General features: G+C 47.7%; 1 protein-coding gene across 1 annotated transcript; it reads left to right on the top strand.

Moving 5' to 3' along the window:
- Positions 1–686: 686 nt before the first annotated feature.
- Positions 687–12284, top strand: LOC309336328 (uncharacterized protein). The gene is given in 6 exon segments (XM_081851948.1): positions 687–752; positions 3714–4535; positions 5983–6109; positions 7033–7673; positions 11321–12025; positions 12027–12284. Coding segments are annotated over 5 exon segments (2313 nt in total). The 5' UTR covers positions 687–752; positions 3714–3806; the 3' UTR covers positions 12138–12284.
- The last annotated feature ends 138 nt before the right edge of the window (positions 12285–12422 follow it).

Genomic DNA, 12422 nt, shown 5'->3' with positions numbered 1-12422 from the left:
ATGCTGGGAATCGTTGCTCCAGGAAGGGCTTCCTAACATCTTTCTGCAGCTTTTAGTTTTTATGTTAGAAACGTGCTTTATTTCTGAGGTTGCTTTCTGTACATTTTTTCTTTGTTTTTCAAGCTTTAATAAAAACAAAAAAATCCTTCCAGTAGCACCTTAAAGACCAACTAAGTTAGTTCTCGGTATGAGCTTTCGTGTGCATGCACACTTCTTCAGATACACAGTGTGCATGCACACGAAAGCTCATACCTAGAACTAACTTAGTTGGTCTTTAAGGTGCTACTGGAAGGAATTTTTTGTTTTGACTATGGCAGACCAACACGGCTACCTATCTGTAACTGAAGCTTTAATAAAAATAGCTTTCAAAACATACACACAGCCCATCAGACAACAGGCAAAACCTCTCTTGTTGGATCACGCAGGAGCCTTTCTTTTTCTTTTCTTAAAAAAATAATTTGCATTTCTGATAGATTTCAATAAAATTAAAAAAAAACAAAGCAGGAGCCTTTCCTAAGATCAGGCACTCCGGAAAGCACGGGGTTAAAATGAGAAAGACTTCCCCCTTATTCCTAGAGGGCACAGAGAATGGAAGTGGGGGTGTGTGATATCAATGTAAGGGGCGTGTCCAAAAATTTAAAAAAAAAAAAAGCACCGAAAATCTCCCACCTCCTCGCCTGAAATCGCTTTGAGTTTCCCTCATCGGAGGCAGAGAACAGGGTCCGGGTGCAAGAAGAGCAAGGCGTGCAGAGGTGAGCGTGCAAAAAAGGGTGAAGGGGCGCTGATGCCTCTGAGAGGGAGAAGTGCAGTGGGAAATCGCAGGCTGCAATCGCACTGGTCAAGCCGCGGCCGGCTTCCGTGGGGTTTGACAGGCCTAGACAGCATCTTGAGAAGCAGAGACATCACCTTGCCAACCAAGGTCCGTATAGTTAAAGCTCTGGTTTTCCCAGTAGTGATGTATGGAAGTGAGAGCTGGACCATCAAGAAGGCTGATCGCCGAAGAATTGATGCTTTTGAATTCTGGTGCTGGAGGAGACTCTTGAGAGTCCCATGGGCTGCAAGAAGATCAAACCTCTCCATTCTTAAGGAAATCAGCCCTGAGTGTTCACTGGAAGGACAGATCCTGAAGCTGAGGCTCCAATACTTTGGCCACCTCATGAGAAGAGAAGACTCCCTGGAAAAGACCCTGATGCTGGGAAAGATGGAGGGCACAAGGAGAAGGGGACAACAGAGGACGAGATGGCGGGACAGTGTTCTCGAAGCTACAAACATGAGTCTGACCAAACTGCGGGAGGCAGTGGAAGACAGAGGTGCCTGGCGTTTTCTGGTCCATGGGGTCACGAAGAGTCGGACACGACTAAACGACTAAACAACAACAAACAACAACAAACCTGCGCAGGGATTGCAGGAGGGCGCAGAGGGGAGATGCTCTTCCTCTGCAAGGCCAGGTCAGCTCTTGAGGGAAACCTGTCCAGAGTCTTTATCTTGACTGGTCCATCTAGCTAAAGATTGTCTGCACGGGCTGGCAGCAAGCAGCTCTCCTGGGTTTTATTTTTTATTTTATTTTTTCAAAAAAGTGTATTGGTTTTCACAAAATTATAAACAAACACATAAAACAAACAAACATAATTAATGAGTGTATCTGAAGAAGTGTGCATGCACACGAAAGCTCATACCAAGAACTGACTTAGTTGGTCTTTAAGGTGCTACTGGAAGGAATTTGTTTTGTTTAAACATAATTAATAACCTTATTTAAAAAATTACACGTATTAACATTGTTAAGTGACTTCCTCGCTTCCCCTTGGTTGCATTTCATTGCATGTCCTTTTAACGGTTTTCCAGATCACAATACTTACAAAGTTTAACTTGAACATTAACATCTTCAGATCTTTTCCTTTCGAAATTAAACATATTAATTCATTCCAGAAATGGTGAAGGGCATGGCTGGTTCGGCACCCTAAAACAGGAGTATGGCGTGGTCTTAACATTTTGTTGCAGACCCCATGTGACTTTTTTATGGCAAAGCAGTAAGCAGATTCACTGTAATAAATAATAATAAATTTTATTTATATCCCGCCCTCCTCAGCTGAAGCTGGGCTCAGGGCGGCTAACAACAATCAAAATAATCCAACGATTCTAAAAACATTTCATTATAAAAATTAATTAAAATCAAATTGATGGCAACCATTAAGCAAAATTCTGTGCAGATTGCCAGAGGAGGGGGGTCAGGCTGCGCCCTGGCCGAAGGCCTGGTGGAACAGCTCTGTCTTGCAGGCCCTGCGGAAAGATGTCAAGTCCCGCAGTGCCCTAGTCTCTTTTGGCAGAGCGTTCCACCAGATTGGAGCCGCGGCCGAGAAGGCCCTGGCTCTAGTTGAGGCCAGCCTAACCTCTCTGTGGCTTGGGATCTTCAATATGTTTTTATTTGCAGACCGTAAGTTCCTCTGTGGGACATACCAGGAGAGGCGGTCCCGTAGGTACGAGGGTCCTAGGCCGTATAGGGCTTTAAAGGTTAAAACCAGCACCTTAAACCTGATCCTGTACTCCACCGGGAGCCAGTGCAGCTGGTATAGTACCGGATGAATGTGATCTCGCAGCGAGGACCCCGTAAGGAGTCTCGCCGCGGCATTCTGCACCCGCTGGACTTTCTGGGTCAGTCTCAAGGGCAGCCCCACGTAGAGCGAGTTACAATAATCCAGTCTGGAGGTGACCGTCGCGTGGATCACAGTGGCTAGGTCAGGGCGAGAGAGATAAGGAGCCAACTGCTTAGCTTGGCGGAGATGAAAAATGCCGCCTTTGTTATAGCTGTAATCTGCGCCTCCATAGAGAGGGAGGTATCGAAGATTACACCCAAACTCTTAACGGACGGTGCTGGCACTAATTGCACCCCCGCAAGAGATGGGAGTTGCCCCCCCAATCCCATATCGTCCCGTCCCAGCCACAGGACCTCTGTCTTTGAAGGATTTAACTTCAACCGGCTCCCACGTAACGATCCAGCCACAGCTTCCAGACATCTGGTCAGTGTGTCTGGGGCCGAGTCAGGATGGCCATCCATCAACAGATAGAGTTGGGTGTCATCGGCATACTGGTGGCAACCCAGCCCAAAACTCCGGACATGACATCCGGAGCACATGACATTCTGGGAACTGCAGTTTCCTCGTCTCAGAGCTTCCATTCCCAAAACCCTTAGCAAACTACAGTTGCCATGATTTGTCGTGCTGTAAAAACGCACTGCTTATGCTTTAAACGCATGGTGTGGCCCTTTAAAGGGATGTAAAATTCCCGAGAAATCCCAATTTTAATGGAGTGGCAGACAAAAATGTTTGAATACATAGAATTGGCGAAATTGACTTATAAGATTCAAAACCAAAAAGAAGCAAAGTTTGAAAAGGATTGGAGTAAATTTGTTGAAAATATATGGAGTAATTGTAAGAATTTAAAAACTGCAGCAGGATTAATGTAAATCTTGTGATGTGGATGGAGTGTAAATAAGAAACTGTAAGGAAAGATGTGAGACATGAAAGCTGTTGAAGGGATGGAAGGAAGTCCGGGTGCAATAAGGCGCAGGGTAAATAAGAAGACATACAAATTTTTGAATGTAAGAGTATTTGTTTTATTTGTTGTTACAAAAAAGCAATAAAAAGTATTGGGGGGAAAATAAATAAAGGGATGTAAAATCCATTTCTTTCCCTCTCTTTACATCTTTCTTCCCTAAGGAGGAGACCACGGTGCCTGTTTCGAAGACTGCGTCTCCCCCTGTGGATTCTAGCATTTTCTACGCCAACTGAGACGGCCACTTGGAAAACAAAATGGAGGTGCAAGACCCAGCAGGCCTCACACGAGGGCTGGGATCACAATGTGAAGGAAAAGTCCTCCATGCAAACAAGGCTGGGAGAGAATTTTTGCAAAGGATACCTCTTGACCAAGTTAAACAAGAGCAGCATGAGGGCCTGTTACAACATTGGGAAGCCCAATGGCAGGAGTTCCTGAGGAAAATGGAGTCTCCCCACTCGGACTGGGGGGCCCCACTGTTGCCAGATGAGCCCTCGCCCTGGGTGGACACGAAGGGCTTCCTGGCCTCCTTTGAGCAAGTGGCCAAAGCCTGCCGGTGGCCCAGGGAAGAGTGGGCGGCCCAACTCCGGCCGGCCCTCAGTGGGGAAGCCGAGCGGGCCTTCAACAGCTTGGAGGCTGGAGACAGAGAGGATTATGGGAAAGTGAAGGCGGCCATCTTGAGAGGGGACGCCATGAGCAGGGAAGAGCGGCGCCAACGCTTCAGGCGGTTCTGCTACCAGGAAGCCGAGGGACCCCGAGGGGCCTACGGCCATCTCCAGGATCTGTGCCGGGGGTGGCTGAAGGTGGAGAGGCTCTCGAAGGAGCAGATCCTGGAGCTGCTGATCCTGGAGCAGTTCCTGGCCATCCTGCCGCCCGAGATGCAGAGCTGGGTGAGGGAGCACGGCCCCGAGACCTGCACCCAGGCGGTGGCCCTGGCCGAGGATATCCTGCAGATGCAACGAGAGGCTGAGAGATGTGAGAAGCAGGTAAAGGTGTTACACTCTACGTGGGGCTGCCCTTGAGACTGACCCAGAAACTCCAGCGGGTGCAGAATGCCGCGGCGAGACTCCTTACGGGGTCTTCGCTTAGAGATCACATTCACCCGGTGCTATACCAGCTGCACTGGCTCCCGGTGGAGTACAGGATCAGGTTTAAGGTGCTGGTTTTGACCTTTAAAGCCCTATACGGCCTAGGACCCTCGTACCTACGGGACCGCCTCTCCTGGTATGTCCCACAGAGGAACTTACGGTCTTCAAATAAAAACATCCTGAAGGTCCCAGGCCACAGAGAGGTTAGGCTGGCCTCAACTAGAGCCAGGGCCTTCTCGGCCGCGGCTCCAATCTGGTGGAACGCTCTGCCACAAGAGACTAGGGCCCTGCGGGACCTGACATCTTTCCGCAGGGCCTGAAAGACAGAGCTGTTCCACCAGGCCTTTGGCCAGGGCGCAGCCTGACTCCCTCCTCTGGCAACCTGCTTAGAATCTTGCTTAATTAGTTGCCATTAATTTGATCTTAATTAATTTTATAATGAAATGTTTTTAGAATTGGTGGATTATTTTGATTGTTGTTAGCCGCCCTGAGCCCAGCTTCGGCTGGGGAGGGCGGGATATAAATAAAATTTATTATTATTATTATTATTCCTGGTACTTGGTTGTAGGTTAAGTGATGGGACATAGGTTGAATTCTCTACCCATCCCAATGTAGGGGGTGGGGAGGAAAAAATGAATGGTAAGCTGCATTGAACTATGTATTTCTTGGACTGACATAACAATGCCAGAATTCTCCATGGCCCTTGACATCGTTCCCTCCAGTTAGACTACTTTAGTGCACTCTTTGTGGGGCTGCCCTTGAAGACTCCCCATAACCTGCAGTTACTGCACATAGCTGTCAACTTCTCCCTTTTCTTGCGAGGAATCCTATTCAGAATAAGGAAATTTCCCTTTAAAAAAGGAAAAGTTGGCGGCTGTGCAGAATACCACCACAAGGGGCTTGAGCAGTTCTATGATTCTAACTAATTAGTCATTTTCTTTGTCTCTTCTTCCAGTGACTGGGGTTGTTCAACTTGGCAGATAGTGTTTACACACACACACACACACACACACACACACACACACCCTTCCTTCCAAAAGGATTTCAAAAACCCAGAATAAATAAATATATTTGAAAGACACAAAGGACATCAAAAAAGGCATTTTCAAAAGAGTGGCAAATACTCATGGCTAATAAAATCATGGATGGCAGGAGGGCAGGCAGCATAAAATTTCCTCCTGGATTTTAGCAGTGATGCACTCTGCTAGGGAGGGCATTCCACAAGTGGAATGGAGCCACCACTGAGAAGGCCCTGGCTGCCAGTGCTAAATGGTTAGCCCATCTGCTGGTGGCTGCACCACCAACCCCACTCTCCCCCTGAAAGAATTCCCTTTTGCCGGTGCAGGTAGCATTTGAGGATGCAGCTGGGAGTTCCTTTGAGGCAAGCCAGGCTCTGTGTGACGCCGAGCAGGTGCCACCATTCATGGAGACCAAGCAGGAAGACGACAATGGAGAAGAAGCCAGCCTGTTGGGTAAGGAGTTACACAGCCTGTGGGGGGCCAGGTTCTGGTGTGCTCCCCGACTTCTTCTCTGACTGTGGCTCCTTCCCTTCTGTAAAGGGAACATGTACATGTTTTCGCAAGACAAATATTGCCTAACATAAAGCATTTGTGTGCATTATCTTCACTAAAGTGTGCAGCGTTGTGTGTACACTTTATCCTAGTATATGTATTTTTTGTATGCATCCAGGGGCTGCAGAACAGCATTGCAAGGCTCTCAGAAGTGCAAACTTCGAAGGGTGGCTGTGTTCATGTATTGTTTTGGAACAGGCAAATTAGATGGATTCTAATTTGAACATGATTATATTTCTTCCCCAGCCTCTTTAGCTAAAACCAACCATAATTAGAGTTCCTGGCGCATCTAAACTCGTGTAGCTTTCTCCCAGAAGTCCTCATTGCTTTCAGCAAAAGTTTCATTGATATCACACAACAGAGCTGTTTCTTCACTACAAAAGTGGGGAGATTTTGGCCTTCCAGATGTCGTTGAACTACAACTCCCATCAGCATCACCAGTGATCTCTTTGGGGCTGGAATTGTAAACCCAGTTGTGGAAAGCCACAGATTCCACATGCCCATGGAGAAAATCCTTCTATCATGTATGCACACAAGACAATCCCATTCAAGCCTGTGTTCTCTTCATTGTTAATTAAAAGCTTCCTCTCTCTAGACTAAGTCCATGGCCTGGGATGATGGGCTTTGTGGTTCAGCAACATCTGGAAGGCCAGAGAGTCCCACAACCTGCTACATCGGAGACTCGTTTTCATATGTGGGGATGGGAAGTTCCTGTTGTCCTGTCTTCCTCCTAACCACCTTCGTTCCTTGCTTTTACTTTTCCTTTCCCACCACCTCCTGAAATCCTGGGAGTAAGTGATATTGGGGTTTTCTCGTTTCTCCAGGTGGTCAAGGATGGTTGACTGTAGATGTGGGGGGAAATCATGTGCCAGAAGATTCAGGAAAAGCACAGCCATGCGGGGCGACGACAGCCTGCCCGGAAGACCAGGGCCATGGGCAGGCCAATGTTTCTAAGAGTCAGCACAGAGCGGAATCCCAGCAGGAATCCCAGCTGGAAGAGAGGGCAGGTGGGCCTCTTCCTTCCAGCGAAGGCCACATGGACCTCGGAGGACTTGCCATCCAGCAGAGACCCTCTGTTGGCAAGCGGCAAAACCTATACGGCGCTCACGGAAAAAGCTTTGCACGCAGCTCCTCCTCCGCGAAGTACAGTCGGAAGTGCAAGAGAGGGAAGCGACACCAGTGCTTGGACTGCGGGAAGTGTTTCCTCTACAGGTCGGGGCTGGCCGCGCACCGGCGCGTCCACACCGGCGAGAAGCCATACGTGTGCTCCGAGTGCGGAAAGACCTTCGCCTGCAGCTCGGACTGCAAGCGCCACCAGAGGACGCACACGGAGGAGAAGCCGTACGAGTGTCCCCAGTGCGGCAAGAGGTTCCGGCAGCGGTTCAGCCTCAGCAGACACAGGCGGGTCCACGTGGCGGAGGACCCGTGCGCACGCTCGGATCGCGGGGAAAGCGCCGCCGCATTGGCCTGAAATGCCTCCTTGCCGCGATGGAGGAGACCATTGCAGTATGCAAGCAAAATAGGTGGGAGGAATTGGCTAGGGTTACCGGGAAAAAGAACATGAGACCCTTGGGACATATGAACCTGTCTGAGTCAGGCCACTGGTCTGTATAGCTTGGCTATGCCCACACGGACTGGCAGCCTCTCTCCAGGATTTCAGGCAAGGAGCATATCTCAGTCTTAACCTGGAGACAGAGGTCTGAACCTGGGACCTTCCGTATGCAATCAGATGCTCAAACCACTAAGCTACGGCCTTTGCTTAGGTTTAAAATAACTTAATCCATAGCACTGATAGGAAACTTGGGAAGTTCCCTTATAGCAGAGGTTGGTTTCACCTTTTTTGTTGTTGGCTACACTGGTCAGCAAGGCTCTCCAGCGTTTCCGGCGGCAGACATTCCCAGCTTTGTAGGGAAATTATACCTTTTCATTGCAAAGAAGATGCTCCAAATTTCAGACTTGGGACCTGTTCTGGGTGAAACTTTTAAGAGATCAATAGGAGAAGGAATCCCTCCCACCCCCCAATCCACGATTCAGGACACCACCCAGGAAAAGCCATCTTAACTATTTCCAGACTCTGCCCCTTTGACCCGTCCACACTGAGTTGCCGCACTAGCTAGAGACGATACGGAAGAGAATACGTTGCATTTCCTTTAGTTCTTCCCAACACTGTGTGTTGATCCTGCTGGCTAAGAGAGAATTCACCCTCCAAGGGTTTTCGGTGGCCAAAACGACCGCCAAAATGGGGTATCATATTTGCCAGGATAATTGCTTTGTTCGCATTGCTGTTGCGGTTCTAGAAATAAATATAAATATTTTTGTAAAAAAAAAGAAATGCAACAAATGTTTGGCAGAGGGAAATTGGTGGGAGGGGTAGACTCAGTGAGGACCAAGGTGAATGCTCAGTTGGCACAAGAGTGATCCAGGGGGTGATGTGGAAATGTTTTGAGGGAAAGTTGCAGCATTTGGAACTTTGCTAGTTTAGAGAAAAGGCCAGCTGCAGGTGAAATGGTCTCCTTTCGGTCTCCTCTTCTAAGAACGTCAGAGGAGCCTTGCAAGATCAGGCCAAAAGCCAGTCGAGTCCAACTTCCTGGTTCCAGCCAGATGTCAACAGGAAGCTCAAAGGCGGGACATGCGCAGGGGCTCACTTTCCCTTCTGTTCCTCAGTGACTGGCACACACGGAGGCAGGTGACTTCCAATCCCAGACCTTGTATACAGGAGACATCTGATTCAATTCATACTTAAAGGTGAAGTTACCCCACAGGCATACGAAACACAGAAAACATCTTTCAAAATCTGCACTTCTCTAAATTTTGCAGCACAGTTCTCCAACAAAGCAGTGTGTCCGAAAATGTGTATTATTATATAATAATACACATTGCCCTTGAGACTGACCCAGAAACTCAAGCAGGTGCAGAATGCCGCGGCGAGACTCCTTACGGGTTCTCGCCGCGGGATCACATTCACCCGGTGGAGTACAGGATCAGGTTTAAGGTGCTGGTTTTAACCTTTAAAGCCCTATACGGCCTAGGACCCTCGTACCTATGGGACCGCCTCTCCTGGTATGTCCCACAGAGGACCTTACGGTCTTCAAACAAAAACATCTTGGAGGTCCTGGGCCACAGAGAGGTTAGGCTGGCCTCAACCAGAGCCAGGGCTTTTTCGGCTGTGGCTCCGATCTGGTGGAACGCTCTGTCACAAGAGACTAGCCTCCTGCGGGACTTGACATCTTTCCGCAGGGCCTGCAAGACAGAGCTGTTCCACCAAGCCTTTGGCCAGGGCACAGCCTGACCCCCTCCTTTGGTAATCCTCATAGAACTCTAGCCCAATGGTTGCCATTAATTTGATTTTGAATTGATTTTATAATGAAATGATTTTAGATTTAGATTTATTGTTGTTAGCTGCTCTGAGCCCGGCTTCGGCTGGGGAGGGCGGGACATAAAATATTATTATACTTATTATTATACTTATTATTATTATTATTATTATCACCTTCTAAACCACCGCCTCAAGGCGATTTGCAAATAAGATAACTTGAAAACAGTTAAAAACACAAAAGCAACTTTACAGTTCTATGATTCTGTGAAAATACCCATTTATCTAGCTGTAGGAACAAAGACTGTAAGAGCAAAAATGTCTTCAACTCTTTTGGGAAAGTGCAGATACAATTTTAGTGTATTTTTGGTCTTTGTTGGAAGCCGCCCAGAGTGGCTGGGGAAACACTGCCAGATGGGCGGGGTACAAATAAAAAAATATTATTATTATTATTATTATTCCACAGTACAGGGGTAGCCAAAATAAAAGCCCTGTTCTGAGTTACTTCAGAGTGGGCTTTTGAAATCTTTGGAAGTTTCAAGAGAGCCCCTCCTGTAGATCACACTGCTCCCTGTAAAGAGGAAAATTTTGTGGAACCACTCTGGGAAATCTAGCTCTGTGAGGGAAGTAGTGGGGTCTCCTAACATCTCTCAGCACCCTTAATAAACTGCAAATCCCCAAGCTCTTTAGGAGGAGCTGTGACTGTTTAAAGTGGTTTCAAGGCACAATAAATGTATGGTGTGAATGTGGCCTAGGTCACGCATGGGCTGCAGAACACAACTACACAAAACCCACCAGTCCGAAAGGCCCCAAAGCCATTGGGAAAACACAGCTCTTCATAACCTCTGGGCATGAACAGAGTGCCTTTCCATCACCACTATGTCATCACAGCCAGCTCTTTAGAGGTTTGGGAATGTGGAAAAGTCTTGCGAAGCAAGCCCATTGACAGCTTAGCGGATTAGCACTATTAGCGGTTTAGCGGCTTTTAGCGATCAGCTGTTAAGTGGCTTATCAGCGGATCAGCTGATAAGCGGCTTAGGGAAAAGGGGGAAAAGGGGGGAAACCCGCAGGAACTCGCAAGACATTTCGTCTTGCGAAGCAAGCCCATAGGGAAATTCGTTTTGCGAAGCACCTACAAAACGGAAAACCCTTTCGTCTAGCGGGTTTTCCGTCTTGCGAGGCGTTCGTCTTGCGGGGCACCACTGTATATAAAAACATAATAGAACATTAAACATTTTTTAAAAAAACCTTCCCTATACAGGGCTGCCTTCAGATGTCTTCTAAAGGTTGTATAGTTACTTATGTCTTTGGCTCAGGAGTTGCGTAACAACTTACCTTCCAACATTTCTCTGATGAAAATAAGGATGTCCTAAGGAAAAGCGGGACATTCCGGGATTAAATCAGAAACCGAGATGGCTTCTCTAAATTTGGGACTCTCCCTGGAACACAGGGACACTTTGAGGGTCTGTAATGTGTACAGAAATGCACATAACTAATGTAAACTATGCATTAAAATGTATATATTGAGGAAAGTAACATGCACAAGCTGTTGATACAGCCTAGAATAGCATTCGTTTTTTGCTGCTGCATCACACTGTTCACTCATGTTAAGCTTGTGGTCCACCAAGACCTCTGGGTCTTTTTAACATGTACTACTAGTAAGCCGAGTGCCTCCCATGTTATATTTGTGCAGCTGGTTATTCCTGCCTAAGTGCAGAACCTTACATTTCAACCCTATTTAAATTCTTTTTTTTAAATTTTCATACACTTTCTTTTCTTACTCAGGCACCAATTCATAGCATTTAATCCTGGCTTACCTGTTTATTCCAGAAGGCAGCTTGCGAGAGATTGAGGACGAGACTGAAATATGTGGGACGTCATTAGGATGTAAAGAGAAATTCCAGGATCAAAGTGATTCAGAGATGCAGGAGGGGGAGGCTCAGGCGGAGGATAAGGCTAAACCTGCTGCTTGTCAGGGCATGGACCTGAAAGAAATCCCGACCCGGCAGGAAAAACACAGAGGAACGAGAAGCGCCAAGTTCCTCTGTGCTCCCACCCAGGAGAAACCAAATAAAAACTTGAGGGTTGGAAAAACCTTGGCTCAGCATCGAAGACACCATGATGGGGAAGTGCCATATAAATGCCTGGACTGTGGAAAGAGCTTCAACCACAAAACGAACCTGATTTCACATCAGAGAATCCACAGGCGGGGAAAACTCTACAGCTGCTCAAACTGCAGCAAGACTTTCCTCCGCAAATCGATCCTTAGCCGGCCTTTGAAGATGCACACAGGGCAGAAGCCGTTCAGCTGTGCCGACGGTGGCATCAGCTTGAGCGCTCAGTCCGGCCTCACTCGGCACCAGAGGATCCACACGAGGGAGAAGCCCTACAAGTGCTTGGAGTGTGAGAAGAGCTTCAGCCAGAACTCGGACCTTCTGAGGCACCAGAGACTCCACACAGGGGACAAACCATACCAGTGCTCCGAGTGCGGGAAGAGCTTCAGCCGGGGGGGACTGTCTGGCTTCGCACCAGAAAATCCACACGGGGAAAGATCAGGCCAGCTTCCCGACGGCAGCAAGAACTTTGGTGATCAACCAGGTCTTATTCAGTGTGTGAGAATTCACGCAGGGAGCGAACAGTGCGAATGTTTCGAGTTTGGGAAGAAAAGCTTTATAGTGAGATCACAACCCTGTTTCACAGTGTAGAGCAGGGGTCAGCAAACTTTTCTCTCAGACCTTGTTGGGGGCTGGACTATATTTTGAAGGGGGAAAAGGGAATGAATTCCTATGCCCCACAAATAACCCAGAGATGCATTTTAAATACAGTGGTGCCCCACAAGACGAATGCCTCGCAAGACGAAAAACTCGCTAGATGAATGAGTTTTCCGTTTTTTTAGTTGTT

The sequence above is a fragment of the Podarcis erhardii genome (genome assembly GCF_964252035.2).
Source record: "Podarcis erhardii genome assembly, chromosome: 2".
Classification (NCBI taxonomy): domain Eukaryota; kingdom Metazoa; phylum Chordata; class Lepidosauria; order Squamata; family Lacertidae; genus Podarcis; species Podarcis erhardii.
The sequence above is the reverse complement of the archived record's forward strand: the minus strand, read 5'-3'. Positions and strand labels throughout refer to the sequence as shown.